General features: G+C 34.9%; 3 protein-coding genes across 10 annotated transcripts; 1 reads left to right on the forward strand and 2 right to left on the reverse strand.

Annotated features, from left to right (window-relative positions):
* The first annotated feature begins 1497 nt into the window (after nucleotides 1-1497).
* On the forward strand, nucleotides 1498-5173 carry LOC105965323 (transcription factor TGA1). 3 transcript variants are annotated; one of them, XM_012989866.2, is made up of 9 exons: nucleotides 1498-1629; nucleotides 2188-2377; nucleotides 2476-2550; nucleotides 2690-2749; nucleotides 2891-2971; nucleotides 3069-3132; nucleotides 3372-3643; nucleotides 4412-4639; nucleotides 4808-5173. In XM_012989866.2, the coding sequence occupies exons 2-9, from the start codon at nucleotides 2225-2227 to the stop codon at nucleotides 4958-4960; spliced, it is 1086 nt and encodes a 361-aa protein (XP_012845320.1). In that variant the 5' UTR covers nucleotides 1498-1629; nucleotides 2188-2224; the 3' UTR covers nucleotides 4961-5173. The 3 variants fall into 3 exon arrangements, with proteins under 3 accessions (XP_012845320.1, XP_088678657.1, XP_088678656.1); XM_088822531.1 differs by having other exon boundaries at nucleotides 1506-1629; nucleotides 4409-4639; XM_088822530.1 differs by lacking the exon at nucleotides 1498-1629 and adding an exon at nucleotides 1642-1740.
* Nucleotides 5174-5403: 230 nt separating this feature from the next.
* Nucleotides 5404-7979, reverse strand: LOC105965327 (pentatricopeptide (PPR) repeat-containing protein). The gene has a single exon (XM_012989870.2). The coding sequence runs from the start codon at nucleotides 7828-7830 to the stop codon at nucleotides 5479-5481; it is 2352 nt and encodes a 783-aa protein (XP_012845324.2). The 5' UTR covers nucleotides 7831-7979; the 3' UTR covers nucleotides 5404-5478.
* A 2326-nt stretch (nucleotides 7980-10305) lies between these two features.
* On the reverse strand, nucleotides 10306-14499 carry GGT1 (gamma-glutamyl transpeptidase 1). 6 transcript variants are annotated; one of them, XM_012989729.2, is made up of 7 exons: nucleotides 14269-14499; nucleotides 13354-13696; nucleotides 12433-12951; nucleotides 11864-12099; nucleotides 11260-11524; nucleotides 10788-10925; nucleotides 10306-10662 (listed from the first exon to the last, which is right to left on the reverse strand). In XM_012989729.2, the coding sequence occupies exons 2-7, from the start codon at nucleotides 13690-13692 to the stop codon at nucleotides 10447-10449; spliced, it is 1713 nt and encodes a 570-aa protein (XP_012845183.2). In that variant the 5' UTR covers nucleotides 13693-13696; nucleotides 14269-14499; the 3' UTR covers nucleotides 10306-10446. The 6 variants fall into 6 exon arrangements, with proteins under 6 accessions (XP_012845183.2, XP_088678660.1, XP_088678658.1 ...); XM_088822534.1 differs by having other exon boundaries at nucleotides 14265-14339; XM_088822532.1 differs by having other exon boundaries at nucleotides 14211-14274.
* Between the last annotated feature and the right edge of the window lie 1561 nt (nucleotides 14500-16060).

Here is a 16060-nt window from a genome sequence, read left to right on the forward strand (position 1 = left end):
ATATTATATGACATTGAAATTATATTTGTGCATGGTTTGAATAGGGTTAGAGATGGGTCGCGTCGAACAATTATCGACCAGTTACCTATTCGATCCGACTAACCGATTTTGCTGAATAGTGAAAATTATCGGCCTGACCATTATGAATTGGTTAATGGTTGGATAAACAATGGTTCGGTTGGTAGATATTATAGACCATCTATTTATTAATTATTATTTTTTTTCTTATAATAATAAGATTTTTTTCTTAAAAGAAAATCAGAATATATTCAAAATAATCTGTGTAGAGGTTTATAAATTTGGTCGATAAATTAGGGTAAACAATGGGATGGTTACGATGGTAGGTATTATGTTATCGACCATTTATATATGAAATAAGAATTATAAAATATAAATAGTATGTAGAGGTTTATAAATTTGTGTTTTGAATTTTTGAGTTTTGACTTCTTTTATATATTATATTAGCATTAAAAATAAAATTTACAACTAAATATTCATAATATTTTTTTTTATCATTAAAAAAGTTTGTTGACCGATATTACCCGACCAACCGAATTTTTGAGTAAATTTAAAACCATCGATCAACCCAATTCATATACGAATTGGTTAATTATCGATTATCGACAAAAAAATGTGGGACGGAAATGAATCAATTAGTCGATAAAACCGACTCATGTCCAACCATTGAATAACATTTCACTCAAACTCGAACAAGATTTAATTGCACCAAACAACAAATAGAGTATTCAAATACATTAGTTCACAAATCGAGTTCAGACGAATTTATAGCGAATAATATCAATGGAGACAATTTTGAGGTATTCAAATTTAAAATATAAATTAAATACTACTTTAATAGGTAAGTGTTACAAATAATACTTTAAGGGTGTAAATATCATATAAAATATACTTTAGGGGTGTAATATGTATTTAACCTTCAATTTGATTTTGAATTGTATGATTATAAAATGGGTGCAAATTTAGACCGGATGACCTGTTTTAATAGGAAAATCGAATGTCATAGGATGATTGACACGTAGATAGTTTAAATAAAAATATAATTCTAATTCTAATAATTGGAAAAAAAAAAAAAAAAAAAAAACTCCTGCATAACCGGTAACCCCTCGAACCCTAATTATAATCAGCGTGATTCATTAAGAATTTAGACTTAAGAGTGCCACATATCAAAAAATTAGTGGAATCCGATTTATATTAAATATCGACTGATCCGTGATTCATTAAGAGTTTAAGCTTAAGAGTGCCACGTGTTAAAAAATTAGTGGAATCCGATTTATATTAAATATCAGCTGATCCGCTCAGTATTTAATCTATAATAGAATTGCCTCCTGATGACCCCACCTCCTTCAGAATTGTCTCCTAATTCATATGCAATAGTTACAATAAACTTTTATCTTATTTATTTATTTATTTATTATTACTATTATTTTTTTTCTTTTTTCTTTTTATTTTTATATTGGGCATTTTAAATAGAAATATTTGAAAAAAGAAGTTGCTTTTACATTCATATTCGATGCTTCTTCTTCACTGCATTTGCGGACACTGTATTTTTCTCTCGGTTATTTTTCTCGTCGGACTCCCCTCTTTAATATAGTTTTCGTTTCTCAAAAGGTTTCTAATTCATCTCTCTTTTTTTTTTCTTTTTAATGATTTTGTTTGTCGAAGGATGTTTCTTGAAGATTCATGTAATGGGTCGAAAGAAAAATCAACGAATTCGTATCAGTATATATTGATTGATCTTTTTTTTAGTATATATTTACTGGGTTTGATTTCTTATGTGTGTTGATTCTCTTCCTTTGTATGTTATTGCATACACATACTCACACGTGTTTGTGCGTGTGTGTGTGTGTTAGAACGTGTGTCTACTGTCTTGTAGCTTTTCTTTCTATCTTACTTATGTGAAGTCTTCACTCTGCTTGTTTTGCTGTGTGCGCAAATTCAACTGTTTGCATATATTTCTTTGCACTTTCAACTGCGTGCTAAGTGTTTGTGCATATGTCTGTGTGAAAAAAAGCTGTATTTAAGCTTTAAGCTTTAAGCTAACTCTCATACATGATTCTTGTTTTGCAATCTGTTTGTACTGAAATTCAGAGGTTTATTATGTTATGTTTGTACTAAAATCTAACTTCGATTTTTTTTTTTTTTTTTAATTCATATTGATTAATCAAGGGAGTATATATTATATATCTCTCGGTTCCAATTTACGATGAATTCTACATCTGCTCGGTTTGTTCCATCGAAACGAATGGGAATATGTGAGCCGATGCATCAAATGGCAATGTGGGATTTCAAAGGAAACAATTTCCTCGAAACATCTCCACCGTCGATGTTTGAGATCGAAACTAATCTAGACAACCTGGTACACAATTTATTGTAATAACAATTCATGTATTAATCAACCTTTTTTTCATCGGATTATATTTTAACTTTCTCGTTTTTTCTCGATTTTATGTTTAGTCGGAAGATACTTCTCATGGCACCGTTGGACCTTCCAGTAAGTATGATCAAGAAGCAAGTAAATCGGATGATAAGGTAGATAAATACGATCGTCCCTTTTTTCTTTTTCTCATTTTTCATTTTTTTTTTCGGAAATTTACTTGTACTGTATTTTCGTTAAATCTCTTGAATTTTGAAATCGCTAATTTTTCAACTTTCGGAATTGGATTATTAGGTACGCAGACGCCTGGCACAGAACCGCGAGGCTGCTCGTAAAAGTCGTCTTAGAAAAAAGGTACGATTTTTTTTTTTCCATCACAATATTTTGTAGATCAGTTATAATTTTTTGTTTATTACAGAACCGTTACTTAGCGAACGAATTATTGGTCGGATAAATTGTTTATTTTATTTATTTATTTAATTTATTGTGATGCAGGCATATGTACAACAATTAGAAAGTAGTAAATTGAGACTAATTCAGTTAGAACAAGAGCTTCACCGAACCAGACTACAACAGGTAAAAAAGAATTTTCTACTATGCTTTAATTTATTTATTTATTGACAATTTAATTTGTATTTTTCAAGAATCTAAAAATGCGATTCTTTTGCGGTAGGGTCAATACGTAGGTGGCGGTATTGATACTAGTCAGCTTGGTTACTCCGAAACAACGAACCCAGGTTTGTAGGCTTATTTACGAAGTATAATCACTCCCTATCATTAAGTTAAAATATGGATTAATCATGGTTAGTTACTTAGTTAGGTAAAATACGATTGATGTCATAATTAGCGCATTACAATCTCCGTCTTCGTATCGTCACCCCAACTCTAAAAGTTTGGAATAAGTCGCATTGTTTATATTTTTATAAAATATTGTTATTGATAATATATAAATAATTTACTAAAATTATAAATGCAGGTATAGCTACGTTCGAAATGGAGTACGGACAATGGGTGGAAGAACAAAATAGACAAATATCCGAGTTGAGGAGTGCTTTGAATTCCGATATGGGGGATATGGAGCTTCATATTTTCGTTGATTGTGGAATGAGGCATTATTCCGATCTCTTCACTATGAAAGCTACCGCCGCAAAAGCCGACGTATTCCACATCATATCGGGCATGTGGAAAACATCCGCCGAACGTTTTTTCTTGTGGATTGCGGGCTTTCGCCCTTCGGAACTTCTAAAGGTGGACGCACATTTCATTCTTACTTTATATGTAGCTCTTTACTTCATTTTAGACTTCCGTCTCACTTCTTTCACATCATAAGACCTCGTTTTTCAGCACCCATGTTATAAATATGGGTAAATTACAACCGCCCCCTGAGGTATGGTTAAATTACGAAACCCCCCTCCTGTTTGGGTAATTACAACCACCCCTCAACTATAAATCTTCTTACACGTCCACCCTTGCGGTTGCAAATTTAGTGGAATCTTCTAGATTATATGGAATATTCTCAATTTTGGACCCGTTTTATCCCATTCGAGCTCCAAATTTTGAAGCTAGATGTTCATAAGATGTGTTTTTTGGCTTGTATATATATCAGATTGTGGTGCATCAAAAACTGTATTTTTGGACAAAACGAGTACAAACTAGAGAATATTCCACGGAATCTAGATGATTATGTTGAATTTGACGTCATAAGGGTGAGATGTAAGAAAATTCATAGTTGAGGGGTAGATGTAATTATCCAAACATGAGGGATTTTTTCGTAATTTGACCATACCTCGGGGGTGGTTGTAATTTACCCTATAAATATTAACGATAACCCCCACCCATGAGTTTTGCTAATATTTATAACACGGGGAGTTTTTTTAACAATTAGAGTAAACGCAGTGGGTGTTGAAAATGCAATTAACCCGAATAGTTTAGAAGCTTATAAAGCCTCGTTCAATTGCTATTGTATATAATATTAGATTAGCCAAGATAAAATATAAATTTTCTTTTGTGCAGCAGATTCTGATGCCAAATCTAGAGCCACTGACAGAACAACAACGTTTGGACGTTTCGAATCTCAGACAATCTTGTCAGCAAGCGGAAGATGCTTTATCGCAGGGAATGGAGAAGCTCCACTATATTCTAGCGGAAACCATAGCCGAAGGCCAACTCGGTGAAGGAAACTACCTTCATCAAATTGGTTCTACCATAGATAAATTCGAAGCTCTAGCCCGGTTTGTGGTTCAGGTAAAACAAACATATATAATTTCGTTCTTATTAGGCCTTGTTTGGTTGGCAAAATAATTGTTTATTGGATCTTATTTTTGGGTGATCGTATTATTGGCAACCAAAATGAGGCCTTAAGCAATATAATAATTTAGATTAATTTTTGGGTGATCGTGTAATGAAACGCAGGCGGATCATCTTCGGCAAGAAACTCTGCAGCAGATATATAGAATACTTAGCACACGACAAGCGGCACAAGGCCTACTTGCTATGGGGGAGTATTTGCAACGTCTTCGCACTTTAAGTTCGTGCTGGTCTTCACGCCCGACTGAACAAACCTAGGATGTAATAATCTCAGTTTCACCGGGAAAAAAAAAAAAAGATCAGCCTTGTACCCATTTTTGAGCTGTTTCTTGTGACTTAGTATTTGTAAATTAGATCAGATAGATATATTTAAGAGCCACTCTAGAAAAGATACACTTTTTTTTTTAAGGCTGATTTGTGTATTTAATTGTCTTCTGAGGTATCTATATTAATATTACTCTGTTTTGTAAATTTTCACTGTCTCAATGTGTAAAATTAGCAGCTTGTTATTCAGCATTTCTCTTTCCTTGTAGCTAGAGGTGAAAATCGAATGGATCAGATTGTATCGAACTTGGCAATTTTGGAGGGCAAAAAAAAAAGATTTTTTTTTTGTTTTCGGAAGGGAAAAATTAATTCTAGTTCCATGAAACAAAATTTGGAATAACCGGAAATCGGAATATTAGAAAATTGGAACGCAAAACTTACTCCAAAAAAATATTAAATTTCAAAAATCGAGCCAGGAATTTAAAATTATGTCTTCATAACACAGTACACAATCACCAATAATCCCGACACGAGCATAAACCATCCTTGAAATGATGAAAGCGCGTGGCGTCCCGAACAATAATTTCTCTACCGACCAATTTCGAAATAAATTTAATTGCAGAATGACAGTCGTTACATACTCTTAAATTCTTCATAATCCTCAAAGTCGTTCCATCGGGAGTACTCATCAATCCAAACGCAATCGCAAGCTTTTCGCTATGGTGCTTCAAAATCTCCTCTTTCAACTCTTCATCAAGATCGTGCAACACCGAAGAAGTTTCCGGAACAAACCCCATCTTCTTAATATCCTCCCAAATTTCCGCCATTTTCCGATAAACCTCGTCTCTCTGTAAATGAACCGAATCATCCGCACCAAACACATGAACTTCACTCTTTAATTGTAACCAACTAATTCCTTGCTCCTTCTTCACTTTCCTATCCTTCATCGATTTTCTTATTTTCGCAGCTTCTTCCCATTTTCCCGAAGCTGAATACACGTTCGCGAGAGCTGAGTAGGCCCCACTGTTATCCGGTTCGAGCGAGAGCATATTCTCCGCTGCAACCATCGCAAGATCCACGTTCTTGTGGGCCCTACAAGAAGCTAAAAGCGAACCCCAAGCTATTACATCGGGCTCGATTTTCATGTTCTTGATAAAATCTTGTGCTTCGTCTAACAAACCCGCTCGACCGAAAAGGTCAACCATGCATGCACAATGGCTCGAAGTGGACTCCACTCCATGCAAATCTTGCATCTTTTTGAAATAGCTACGCCCCTTTTCGACTAAGCCCGCGTGAGTACATGCAGAGAGAACACCTATGTAAGTTATATGGTCCGGTTTAATATCCAAAGACAGCATTTTTTCGAACAATTCCAACGCCATGTCAGCAAGCCCGTGTTGTCCTAAAGCAACAATCATCGAAGTCCAAGAAACCGAATCTCTTCTTCCTTGTACTAAAGCGAACGCTTTTCTTGCGCATTCGATATTACCGGATCTTGCGTACATGTTAATTAACGCATTGCTCACAGAAATTGACGAGTCTACCCCTAGCTTCACTGCAGCTGCGTGGATTTGTTTCCCGTGATTTAACGAAGCTAAATTCGAACTCACGCTTAGTATAGCTGCAAGCGTGTAATTATTAGGTAACGGGCCTTCTTCGAACATGGATTTGAAGAGCTTCATTGCTTCGTTATTGTGTCCGTTTTGTGAGTATCCAACTATCATAGCAGTCCATGCAACCACATCACGATTCTCCAACGAGTCGAAAATTTGCCTTGCTGGAGTTATATCTCCAATCTTGATATATCCGTCTAATAAAGCTGTAAAAGCTATAATTTCAAGACTTGATTTTCCACGCTTTTGCAATATTTTTCGAGCTATTTCGACGCCACCGCATTTCGAGTACATATAGATCAACGCATTCCCAGCTGCACCCGAAATATCCAATTCGGTTCTGATAATATAAGCATGGATTTGCTTCCCCGTTTCTAATTCCTCGAGATTCGCACATGATGACAATACACTTGCCAGAGTGTATCTATCGGGTTTCAGTTTAGACTCATTGAGCATTTTGGAAAATATTTTCAGTGCTTTGGCATCAAAACCGCACTGATTATAACCAGCAATCATCGAATTCCAAGAAATAATATCGCGTTCTTTCATTTGCTCAAATTGAGCATGTGCTTGTTCCACTTGTCCTGTCTGCATATGCAGTGATATAATTGCGTTCCAAGTCGAAACGTTCTTCAATTTAATTCCATCAAGCACAGTGACAGCTGTCCTAACATCGCCTGTCTTTGCGTACATATTCAATAACGAATTTGATACGGAAACATAACCCGAGAGCCCGAGTTTAACGATAAAAGAATGGACTTTTTTGCCCACATCCAATGACTCGATCGCTGCACACGAGGCGAGAATGTTAGTGAACGTGTATTCAGTAGGCACAACTTCAGACTTGATCATCTCCAAGAATTTTTGAAAAGCAACCTCGAAACGACCCATTCGATTGTACCCCACAATCAACGAGGTCCAAGAAACAGAATCTGGTTCGGGCATTTCGTCGAACACACAGAGTGCCTCGTGTATCATACCCTGTTTGGCATAAGCGGATAAGAGCGTGTTATACGTAGATACATTCTTCACGGGCATTTTATCGAACACGTAGCGCGCATCGGAAATAAACCCCGATTTCGCATACGCGTTCATGACATTGTTCATCAAGAACACACCAAAGTGAAGTCCCGATTTGAGTATGAGGGCGTGGATTGGCTTCACTGTAAAAGGGCATCTGGTTTTGATGCCTGTTTGAAGAATTGATGAATATAAATCCGCCTTAGACGTGCAAGGTGGTGGATTATGCATTTTATGGCGGAAGTTCACGGAATTTAGCTTAGACTCCCTCCCTCTCTCTCTATATATATCTCGCCGGCGTAGTTGTTTCTCTCATCAATCAAATTTTCATTTGAAGAAACACAATTTTTAACTTTTATTTATTTTTTTCTTTGGCAGAAAACTGGTGTTTTGAAATGCTGGCCTTGAAAAATATATAAACTTTAGCCCAATATATATATATATATATATATATATATATATATATATATATGGCGGCGGTTATATGCAAACCCATTTTTTTATTAGTTCAAAACCACATAAATGAGTTTATTAGTTCAAGCCCGTAAATTAATTTAATTTTATTACATCAAGACCAAAGATGACAAATATATCCTTATCTACAAATAATACTCAAATACAAATAAATCTTATTTTTAATTTGTTCAAGACCAAAAAAAAAAAAAAAAAAAAAAAGAAATATCACGACTGCCAACCAGCGAGACTTCCACCGCACCGGCGATGACCAGCGACCCACCCACCGCACCACCACCAACAAGTAAGTCCATTTTACTAAACTTTTGTTTGTAAATTCGAAAACATTAATCGAGCATCGATGTCCTTTTTACTAAATTTTTATTTGTAAATTCGAAAACATTAATCGAACATCGATTCTTGATAAATATGTATGAATGAACATTAATCTATGCTTATTTCTTGTTGGGTTGCAATGATTTGGCCGATTTTGGAAAAAAAATTGAGATTGAAATTGGTTTTTTTTTTATTTTTTTTCGTTGGTTTCCCAAATCGGTTTATCCAGACCGATTTTGTACTCGAAAATCGGCGTCATAATGTTAACCAAATTGGCGACACAACGTCGACTTTACAAGTCAAAATCGGCGTTCTAATGTCGATTATTGAGTACAAAATCGGTTTTCGAATACCGATATTTTTTGATTTTTTTTTTTAAATAATACATTATATATTTGGTTAATTGATATTTTTTAAATATTTGAAACGAAAATGTTTATCACCATTCGGTGGCGTTTACCACTCATTTAACCCAATCGAGTAGAGCTTTCCGTATCTCAAATATTTATTCGTTAGATAATTCATTTGAATAATCCTCCATCAATCCCTAGGTTGATGCACGAAAGTATGAGAAAACGGTCTTAAAAAAACACAGATAATAAAATCGGTATTTAAAAACCGATTTTTGTAGTACAAGTCGGCATGACAATACCGATAATACAAAAATAAATCGGTGTTGTCATGCCTATTTTTACTACAAAAATCGGTTTTTAAATACCGATTTTTATTAAAATAATCGGAATGTGGTTACCGACTTTAGTAACAAAAAACGGTATTTGCAGACCGATTTTTGGTATCGTCGAATTTTTTTCCCAACAAAAAAAAAACGACCCAAAAGCAAAAATAAACTATTAAAACATATTTCATTGTGTTCTCCACCCTCGTAAACCACCATACCATTGTTTTCTCGTTCCATCGTGAATGTTTGGTATGTATTTGATAATTTTGCTGTGTAGGATTTCTTGGTGGGTTTGTGAAGAAGGAGAGTTTTAAGTCGTGAAATAAGGAAGAGGGGTTTCTGGATTTGTGTATTTTATTTGGTCTTGCACAAAGGAAATAATTTTTTTTTATTTTTTAATGTTTTTGCTTTTTATTTAATTTTAAATTTCATTAAGGGTAAATTAGTATTTTTATATTGGAGGTCTTGAACTAATACAAAAATGGGCTTGCATATAACCGCCGCATATATATATATATATATATATATATATATATATATATATATATATATATATATATATATATATATATATATATATATATATATATATATATATATATATGGTTATTAAATCGTAAATCGAATCGTAAGATTTGTATCGTAATCGTAAGGTACGAAAGCAGTGGACGATTTAGTCCACATATTTTAAGTTTCATAAACTCCAAATTAGATCATGAATTAGACGGTTATTTATAACGGATTAGTGGTGGATTATTTATTCTATCTCACTAATCCACTAACTTATTATCTTAGTGCTTGTTTTCTCGCTGAACTTATGCAGGTAGTGCACGCATTCTGAAGTCTATACTAGTCCACACTGCCAATTTTCACTACGGATTTTCGAAGAGAAAAATGAGAGCATTTGAAGATAATAAGAAAATAGTTTGTAAATCTAGATTATCTGTTAGTTTGCATTGAAGAAGCTAGACTCGACTGTACGGGGAATCTTTGTTAGATACCTACATAATCGGGAAGATCGTTTACTTCCTTTTCTAGTGTATTCGTATAATGCTAGCTAGTATTTTAACTTTGAAGGCAGTCCACAAGTATTTACATTTGGATATTAAATAAAACTTCATGTTTGTTTTTATTTATTCGGCTGCATGTTTAAGTGTTATCGCATTTCACATAACATCTCTATTTTTGTTATTTATTATGAATTTGGGGCCATCGATTCTTTCAAAACACTTGGGGTCTAATGAAGCGGCATTTTTCGATATTTTTTGGTTGGGATTGGAATTACATATAAAAAAAGTCTTGAAAATTTTCGATCCGACTTTAATTCCGAAATCCAACCGATAATTGATTAAATCGAAAATCCAAAATAATTATTAACATCAATAACCAGCTGGAAATCCACCCTTTCTAGGGTCACTTACACCAATAAGAAGCCCATTCAATTCTTGAACAACAAATTGGCATATTGTTCCACCACTTATGCTTTCAAGAACATGTCCCTTCTTTTCTAGGGCATCCCTTATTTCTCGTCGAACCTCAAAGTGGTCGCCCGTCGGTACAGTCCAGTTTTCGTATCGCAACACGTTCGGAATCAACTGCGTCAACAAAAAAAAAAACGACACTAATTAACGTTAGAAAAAACAATTTTTTTTTCAACTAGTATTTTTTTTTCGACTAATAATTAATGTTTAATTAATTGTTTTTTTTTCCGAAGATTAACCTGATGGTAAGATCTTGGAGCTAAAACGGAAGAGAGTGGATCCATTCCTCTTGCTAAATAATTCAGTAGAACTTCCGTTGTGCCTGCGATTATTAGGGACCCTCCACTTGCCCCTACAACGGCTTTTAGTTGTCCATCCTATCACATAAATCGGAAAAAAAAAATAAAAAAAAATAAACTTGAGTATTATGACACATAATGACGTCATCGATACCGACTTTAAAATAACGAGTTTATTGTGTTTAGTACCCCTGTATTAAATTGAATTGTTAAAAGAAACTCATAGTTTTTTAAGTATTAGCAAATCAACCCCTTAAATGGTGCGTTTTTAGGGGGGTAGTTTGTTAATAAACTTGAATCATAGGCGGAATTTTGCTAATATTTATAACACGGGGGTTTTTTGACAATAAAAATGAAAACAAGGGTGCTAATTGCAATAAACCAAGTTGAAAATATCGAGTAGTATTCGTACCTTTACGACAATTGTGGGCGTCATCGATGACAACGGTCTTTTTCCGGGGACAATGAAATTGGCCGGTGCAGGAGGCGGAACGTTTTCCGATTCATTAGCGGGCATTGAGAAATCGTCCATTTCGTTGTTGAGAATTATTCCCGTGGTAGGAGAGAGAAACTTGGAGCCGAAATATCCATTGATTGTGGAGGTCATCGAGACGGCATTGCGTTGACCGTCCACAATCGAGACGTGGCTCGTTCCGTGATCGTGGATTTGGTTCCACCTATTACGAAGCTAAGAGAGATATTATCGCAATCTTTAAACTATTTTTTTCAACAAAATTAATCCATTAATTGTGTTTTTTAGTACACAAACCTCCAAATAGTGATTTTTAGGGGGTGTTTGCTAAATAAATTTAAATTATAGGGGTTTTTTTGTCAATATAAAATAAAATGGGGAGTTTTTTGGCAATTGGAAAAAATACAGGGTTGCCGAATGCAATAAACCCCCAAATGTATTATAAAATAGTTGCACCCGTGGTACCAATTTTCGCGCAACGCGCAAAACGAATCGAAGTAAAAATAACGACTTAGAAATGAGCCGGAATTTTTTTTGTTCTTACCTCCCACCATAATGACTGGAATTAAAGGTCGTATTGTCGCGAATCGTTTTCCTAAGCTCGTTAGCAAATTCTTTTGACAACATGTCTTTCAAAACATCCTTGACATCGACAAATTCCGGATCGGCAAGATTCATCCTCATAGCAAATGCGTTCTTTAAAGCTTCAATCTCTCGATGGATCATAAGCGAATCGAGAATGTTAGACAAGCCTCGATAATCAGCCAGAATATTCAATATCTGATTAAAACAAAAAATATTAATAGTAAGTAAAATAGTTTTAAATTTTTTTTCCTCATTTCAAAAGGGTTAATTGCATTCAACACCCCCATGTTTAGTCTAATTGCTAAAAAAACCCCACAGATTATAAATATTAGCAAAAATACCCCTACGGTGCAATTTTTTTTTAGCAAACTAACCCCTAAAAAATGCATTATAGAGGATTTTTTGCAAATATTTTTACCACAGAAAGTTTTTCTTAGCAATCGATATAACATAGGGGTACGAAATGCAATAACTTCATTTTAAAATTCTCGATCGAAACCACCGACTAAATTATTTTCCGGTACTTACTAGCGACAACGCAGCACCGCCGGAAGAAGGGGGAGGCATGCTAAGTATTTCGACTCCCATAACATTTACCGAAACGGGTTCTCTAATTTTCACTTTGTACTTCTTCAAATCTTCCATTATTAATATTCCTCCGTTATTTTCGACATCCTTAATTAAACTAGCTCCGATTCTTCCACCATACACCGCCTTTGCTCCGTGCCTCGATATTTCCCTCAACGTTTTAGCAAGTTGCTTGTTATAGCATATATCGCCCGATTGTAATAAAGTACCGTTTAATGTGAATATATCGGAGAGTCCCTTGTCTGCCATAATTCCCGATTCCGTTTTTGTCATCTGCATATGGAGAAACGGGGAAATCTTGAATCCGTTTTGGGCGATTTTGGCGGCTGGTTTTACGAGGCGTTTCCAAGGGATTTTTCCGTGTTTTTTCCATGCATGTTGAAGGCCTGCGAGTTCGCCCGGAACTGCTATCGAGAGGGGCCCGCTTGCTTTCGAATCGGCATTTCCATTGTACATGTTCTGCAATGAAAAAAAAAACAAACGAGCTTTTGAGACTATGTTCATCGAAATCGAAATTAACCTGAAAAAAATCCGAAAAAAATCCACTTTTTTATTTAAGTGAAAAAACTAATTACAGTTTCATTCAAAAGAAATCCAAAAAAATCGGAAATTGTAAGGAAAATTTTTGCTCCAAAATCGAAAAATTTCGGACCTGAATCGGCAGAATTCGGAAATTCCTATTTTTTTATATTATTGAAATTATAAAGTGTAATTTTCAGAAAAGAATCGGATTTTTTGGAATATTTTCAAAATTTAAAATCGGATTAGAAATCAGAATATATATTCCAATTCCGATAAAAAAAAATTGTCGGAAACATCGAAAATCAGATTTTTCACAGTTCGGAATGAAAAAGATTTTACCTTGGAAGAGAGTTTTGGAGCAGTTTCTCTCATATCGTAAACTTCCGTTTTCCCATCAGCTAATCGGACGAGCATAAACGCACCACCACCAATGCCGCTAGAGGCAGGGCTGACAACACCTAGGCAGAGGGCGGCAGCCACCGCTGCATCGACGGCATGGCCGCCTTCTCTAAGCACGTCTCTCCCGATTGTGGAGCATTGTCCGTGATCTGTGGCCACGATTCCTTGACGGGCAATGATTCTCCGATCGCTTCTTTTATCGGCTACGGTGGAACTCCGGCTCGAAATGAAAGTAGACAACAAAACGAACACATATAGAGGGATCTTCAACGACAACATATAGCTGCAGAGGATTATTACAGCTGATGAGATTCCGACAGCGAATCGATTACGAAAAAACTAACTGATTCCACTTTTCAATTAGAAATATTAATCCAGCAAAAATCTACATACATCAAATATACAGAGAATTCAGTAAAAAAGTTTATGAACTCAATAGAACAGTGAGATTTAAATACAGAAATCAGTTATGATCCAATGTCAGATGTGTGTGTGTGTGTGTGTGTGTGTGTGTGTGTGTGTGTGTGTGTGTGTGTGTGAGAGAGAGAGAGAGAGAGAGAGAGAGAGAGAGAGAGAGAGGGGCTCACTTACAATAAACAGTCTTTTTTCAAGGATGAGAGAGAGAGAGATCACTTACAAATTATAAGAGTCTTTTATCAAGAATGAGAGAGAGAGAGAGAGAGAGAGAGAGAGAGAGAGAGAGAGAGAGAGAGAGAGAGAGAGAGAGAGATATCGCTTACAAAATATAAGAGTCTTTTATCAAGAATGAGAGAGAGAGAGAGAGAGAGATCACTTACAAATTATAAGTCTTTTATCAAGAATGAGAGAGAGAGAGAGAGAGAGAGACTCACTTACCAATTACAACGAACAGTCTTTATTCAAGGATGATCAAAATAAACAGACAAGTGCCAGAAATACTGAAATGGGCGATAAAATTAACGTTGTACATAAGTTAGAGTCTGTGTTAAGAAATATCCGGTCCAAGTAAAAGGACAAAAAGAAGAACCTGCTGATATTTTTCTTCTTCTAAAACTCACGTGTTTTTGGATATTCTGTCACGTGCGACATGACCCTTTCTCATTGTGAACGCATGCAATTTATATACGACTTTTTATTTTATCTTTACATGCACGGAATATTTGCCTGCATTTGCTGTTCTTGTTAAACATTAGCTTTCTTTCTCCGTCTTCTTAGGGTTTATTTATGCTATATCGGCTGAAATACATCATATAATTATTTAGGGTAAATTACGGTCACTTTCTAAGATAGAGTCAAATTACGAAAAAAACCCTTTTTTATTGGGTAATTACAATCACCCATTCAACTATGAATCTTCTTACATGTATATCCTTACGGTGTCAAATTTAGTGGGATCTTCTACTTTATGTGGAATATTCTTCAGTTTGTACCCATTCGAGCTCCACGTTTTGAAATAAGATGATCTTAAAATGTGTCTCTTGACTTGTAAATATTATATTGGGGTGCATCAAAATATGTATTTCTTCACGAAACGAATACAAACTAAAGAACATTCTACGAAATTTTCTAAATTCTGTTGAATTTGACACCATAAGAGTGGACATGTAAGAAGATTCATAGTTGAGGGGTGATCGTAATTAGCCAAACATTAGGGGTCTTTTCATAATTCAACCTTACCTCAAGGGGTCGGCCGTAATTTACCCTTTGTAGTATTGTAAATCGGCCACATCAACTTATTATGAAAAGGATTTGTGACGCGCATTTGACCATTTACCAACCAAAAAATTACATATAGTGCAAACTTTAAATGGAAAAAAAAAAATTATATTTTAACATATTACATAAATTAGACCTTCCATTTTAGATAAATCACATTTTCATTAATTCAACATAAACAAAAAAAAATATATATATATATATATATATATATATATATATATATATATATATATATATATATATATATATATATATATATATTTATATATTATGAGATCATATATTAGGTCCTTTGTCTTCCATTCACTGTCTCTTTCAACACCATGCCTCCTCGATTTAAGGAATCGCATTGTGTCCGAAGGAGCTCTATATTGAAACCCCAACCATGAATAGTTTTCGAAAAACAAAATGTTCGGGTTTAACTGCACATGAAAAAGAAAAGGAAAACGGAAAACGAAAAAAACCCAATTGGCTGAAAAGACGTTTTTTTAGGTTTTTTCACGTAAATTTTGATTTTATTCCCTTCATGTTTAATTTTTTTACTCGAAAGTATGATTTTCATAGTAGTGTTACCTTTAGTACAATAGTAGGTGCCGTAGAAGACAACGGCCTTTGCAACGACTCGACGAAATTAGAAGGCGACGGTGGCATAAATGAGCTCGATGAAGGAACGGAAAAACCCGATATCTTATTATTGAGAAGTATTTGTTCCCGTGATCGTGTATTTGTTCCCACCTGTAAGTAAAAACCAATAATCACAAATTAATTACCAATAATTGCAACGAATGAGGACTATATAATATAGTACTTACTTGGAAGTTGGAACAATAGTGAGACGAATCAAAAGTTTGATTGTCGTTTAGCCTCCCTGACGAGCATAAATCCACTGCCGCCCACACCGCTAAACGCGGGGTCCACCACACCCAAGCAAAACTCAGCATTAACTGCA

The sequence above is a fragment of the Erythranthe guttata genome, chromosome 8 (assembly GCF_056151865.1).
Source record: "Erythranthe guttata isolate IM_541 chromosome 8, IM_541, whole genome shotgun sequence".
Taxonomy (NCBI): domain Eukaryota; kingdom Viridiplantae; phylum Streptophyta; class Magnoliopsida; order Lamiales; family Phrymaceae; genus Erythranthe; species Erythranthe guttata.

What these genes read in the sequence shown, in the direction of transcription:
- LOC105965323 (XM_088822530.1), top strand. Translation starts at nt 1,685, where the DNA reads ATGTTTCTTGAAGATTCATGTAATGGGTCGAAAGAAAAATCAACGAAT. An exon ending in AAACTAATCTAGACAACCTG is followed by an intron (nt 2,378 to 2,475) that starts GTACACAATTTA and finishes TTTTATGTTTAG; the next exon opens with TCGGAAGATACTTCTCATGG. An exon ending in CAAGTAAATCGGATGATAAG is followed by an intron (nt 2,551 to 2,689) that starts GTAGATAAATAC and finishes TTGGATTATTAG; the next exon opens with GTACGCAGACGCCTGGCACA.
- LOC105965327 (XM_012989870.2), bottom strand. Translation starts at nt 7,830, where the DNA reads ATGCATAATCCACCACCTTGCACGTCTAAGGCGGATTTATATTCATCA.
- GGT1 (XM_012989729.2), bottom strand. Translation starts at nt 13,692, where the DNA reads ATGTTGTCGTTGAAGATCCCTCTATATGTGTTCGTTTTGTTGTCTACT. An exon ending in CTCCAAAACTCTCTTCCAAG is followed by an intron (nt 12,952 to 13,353) that starts GTAAAATCTTTT and finishes TTTTCATTGCAG; the next exon opens with AACATGTACAATGGAAATGC. An exon ending in CGCCCACAATTGTCGTAAAG is followed by an intron (nt 10,926 to 11,259) that starts GTACGAATACTA and finishes TTTATGTGATAG; the next exon opens with GATGGACAACTAAAAGCCGT.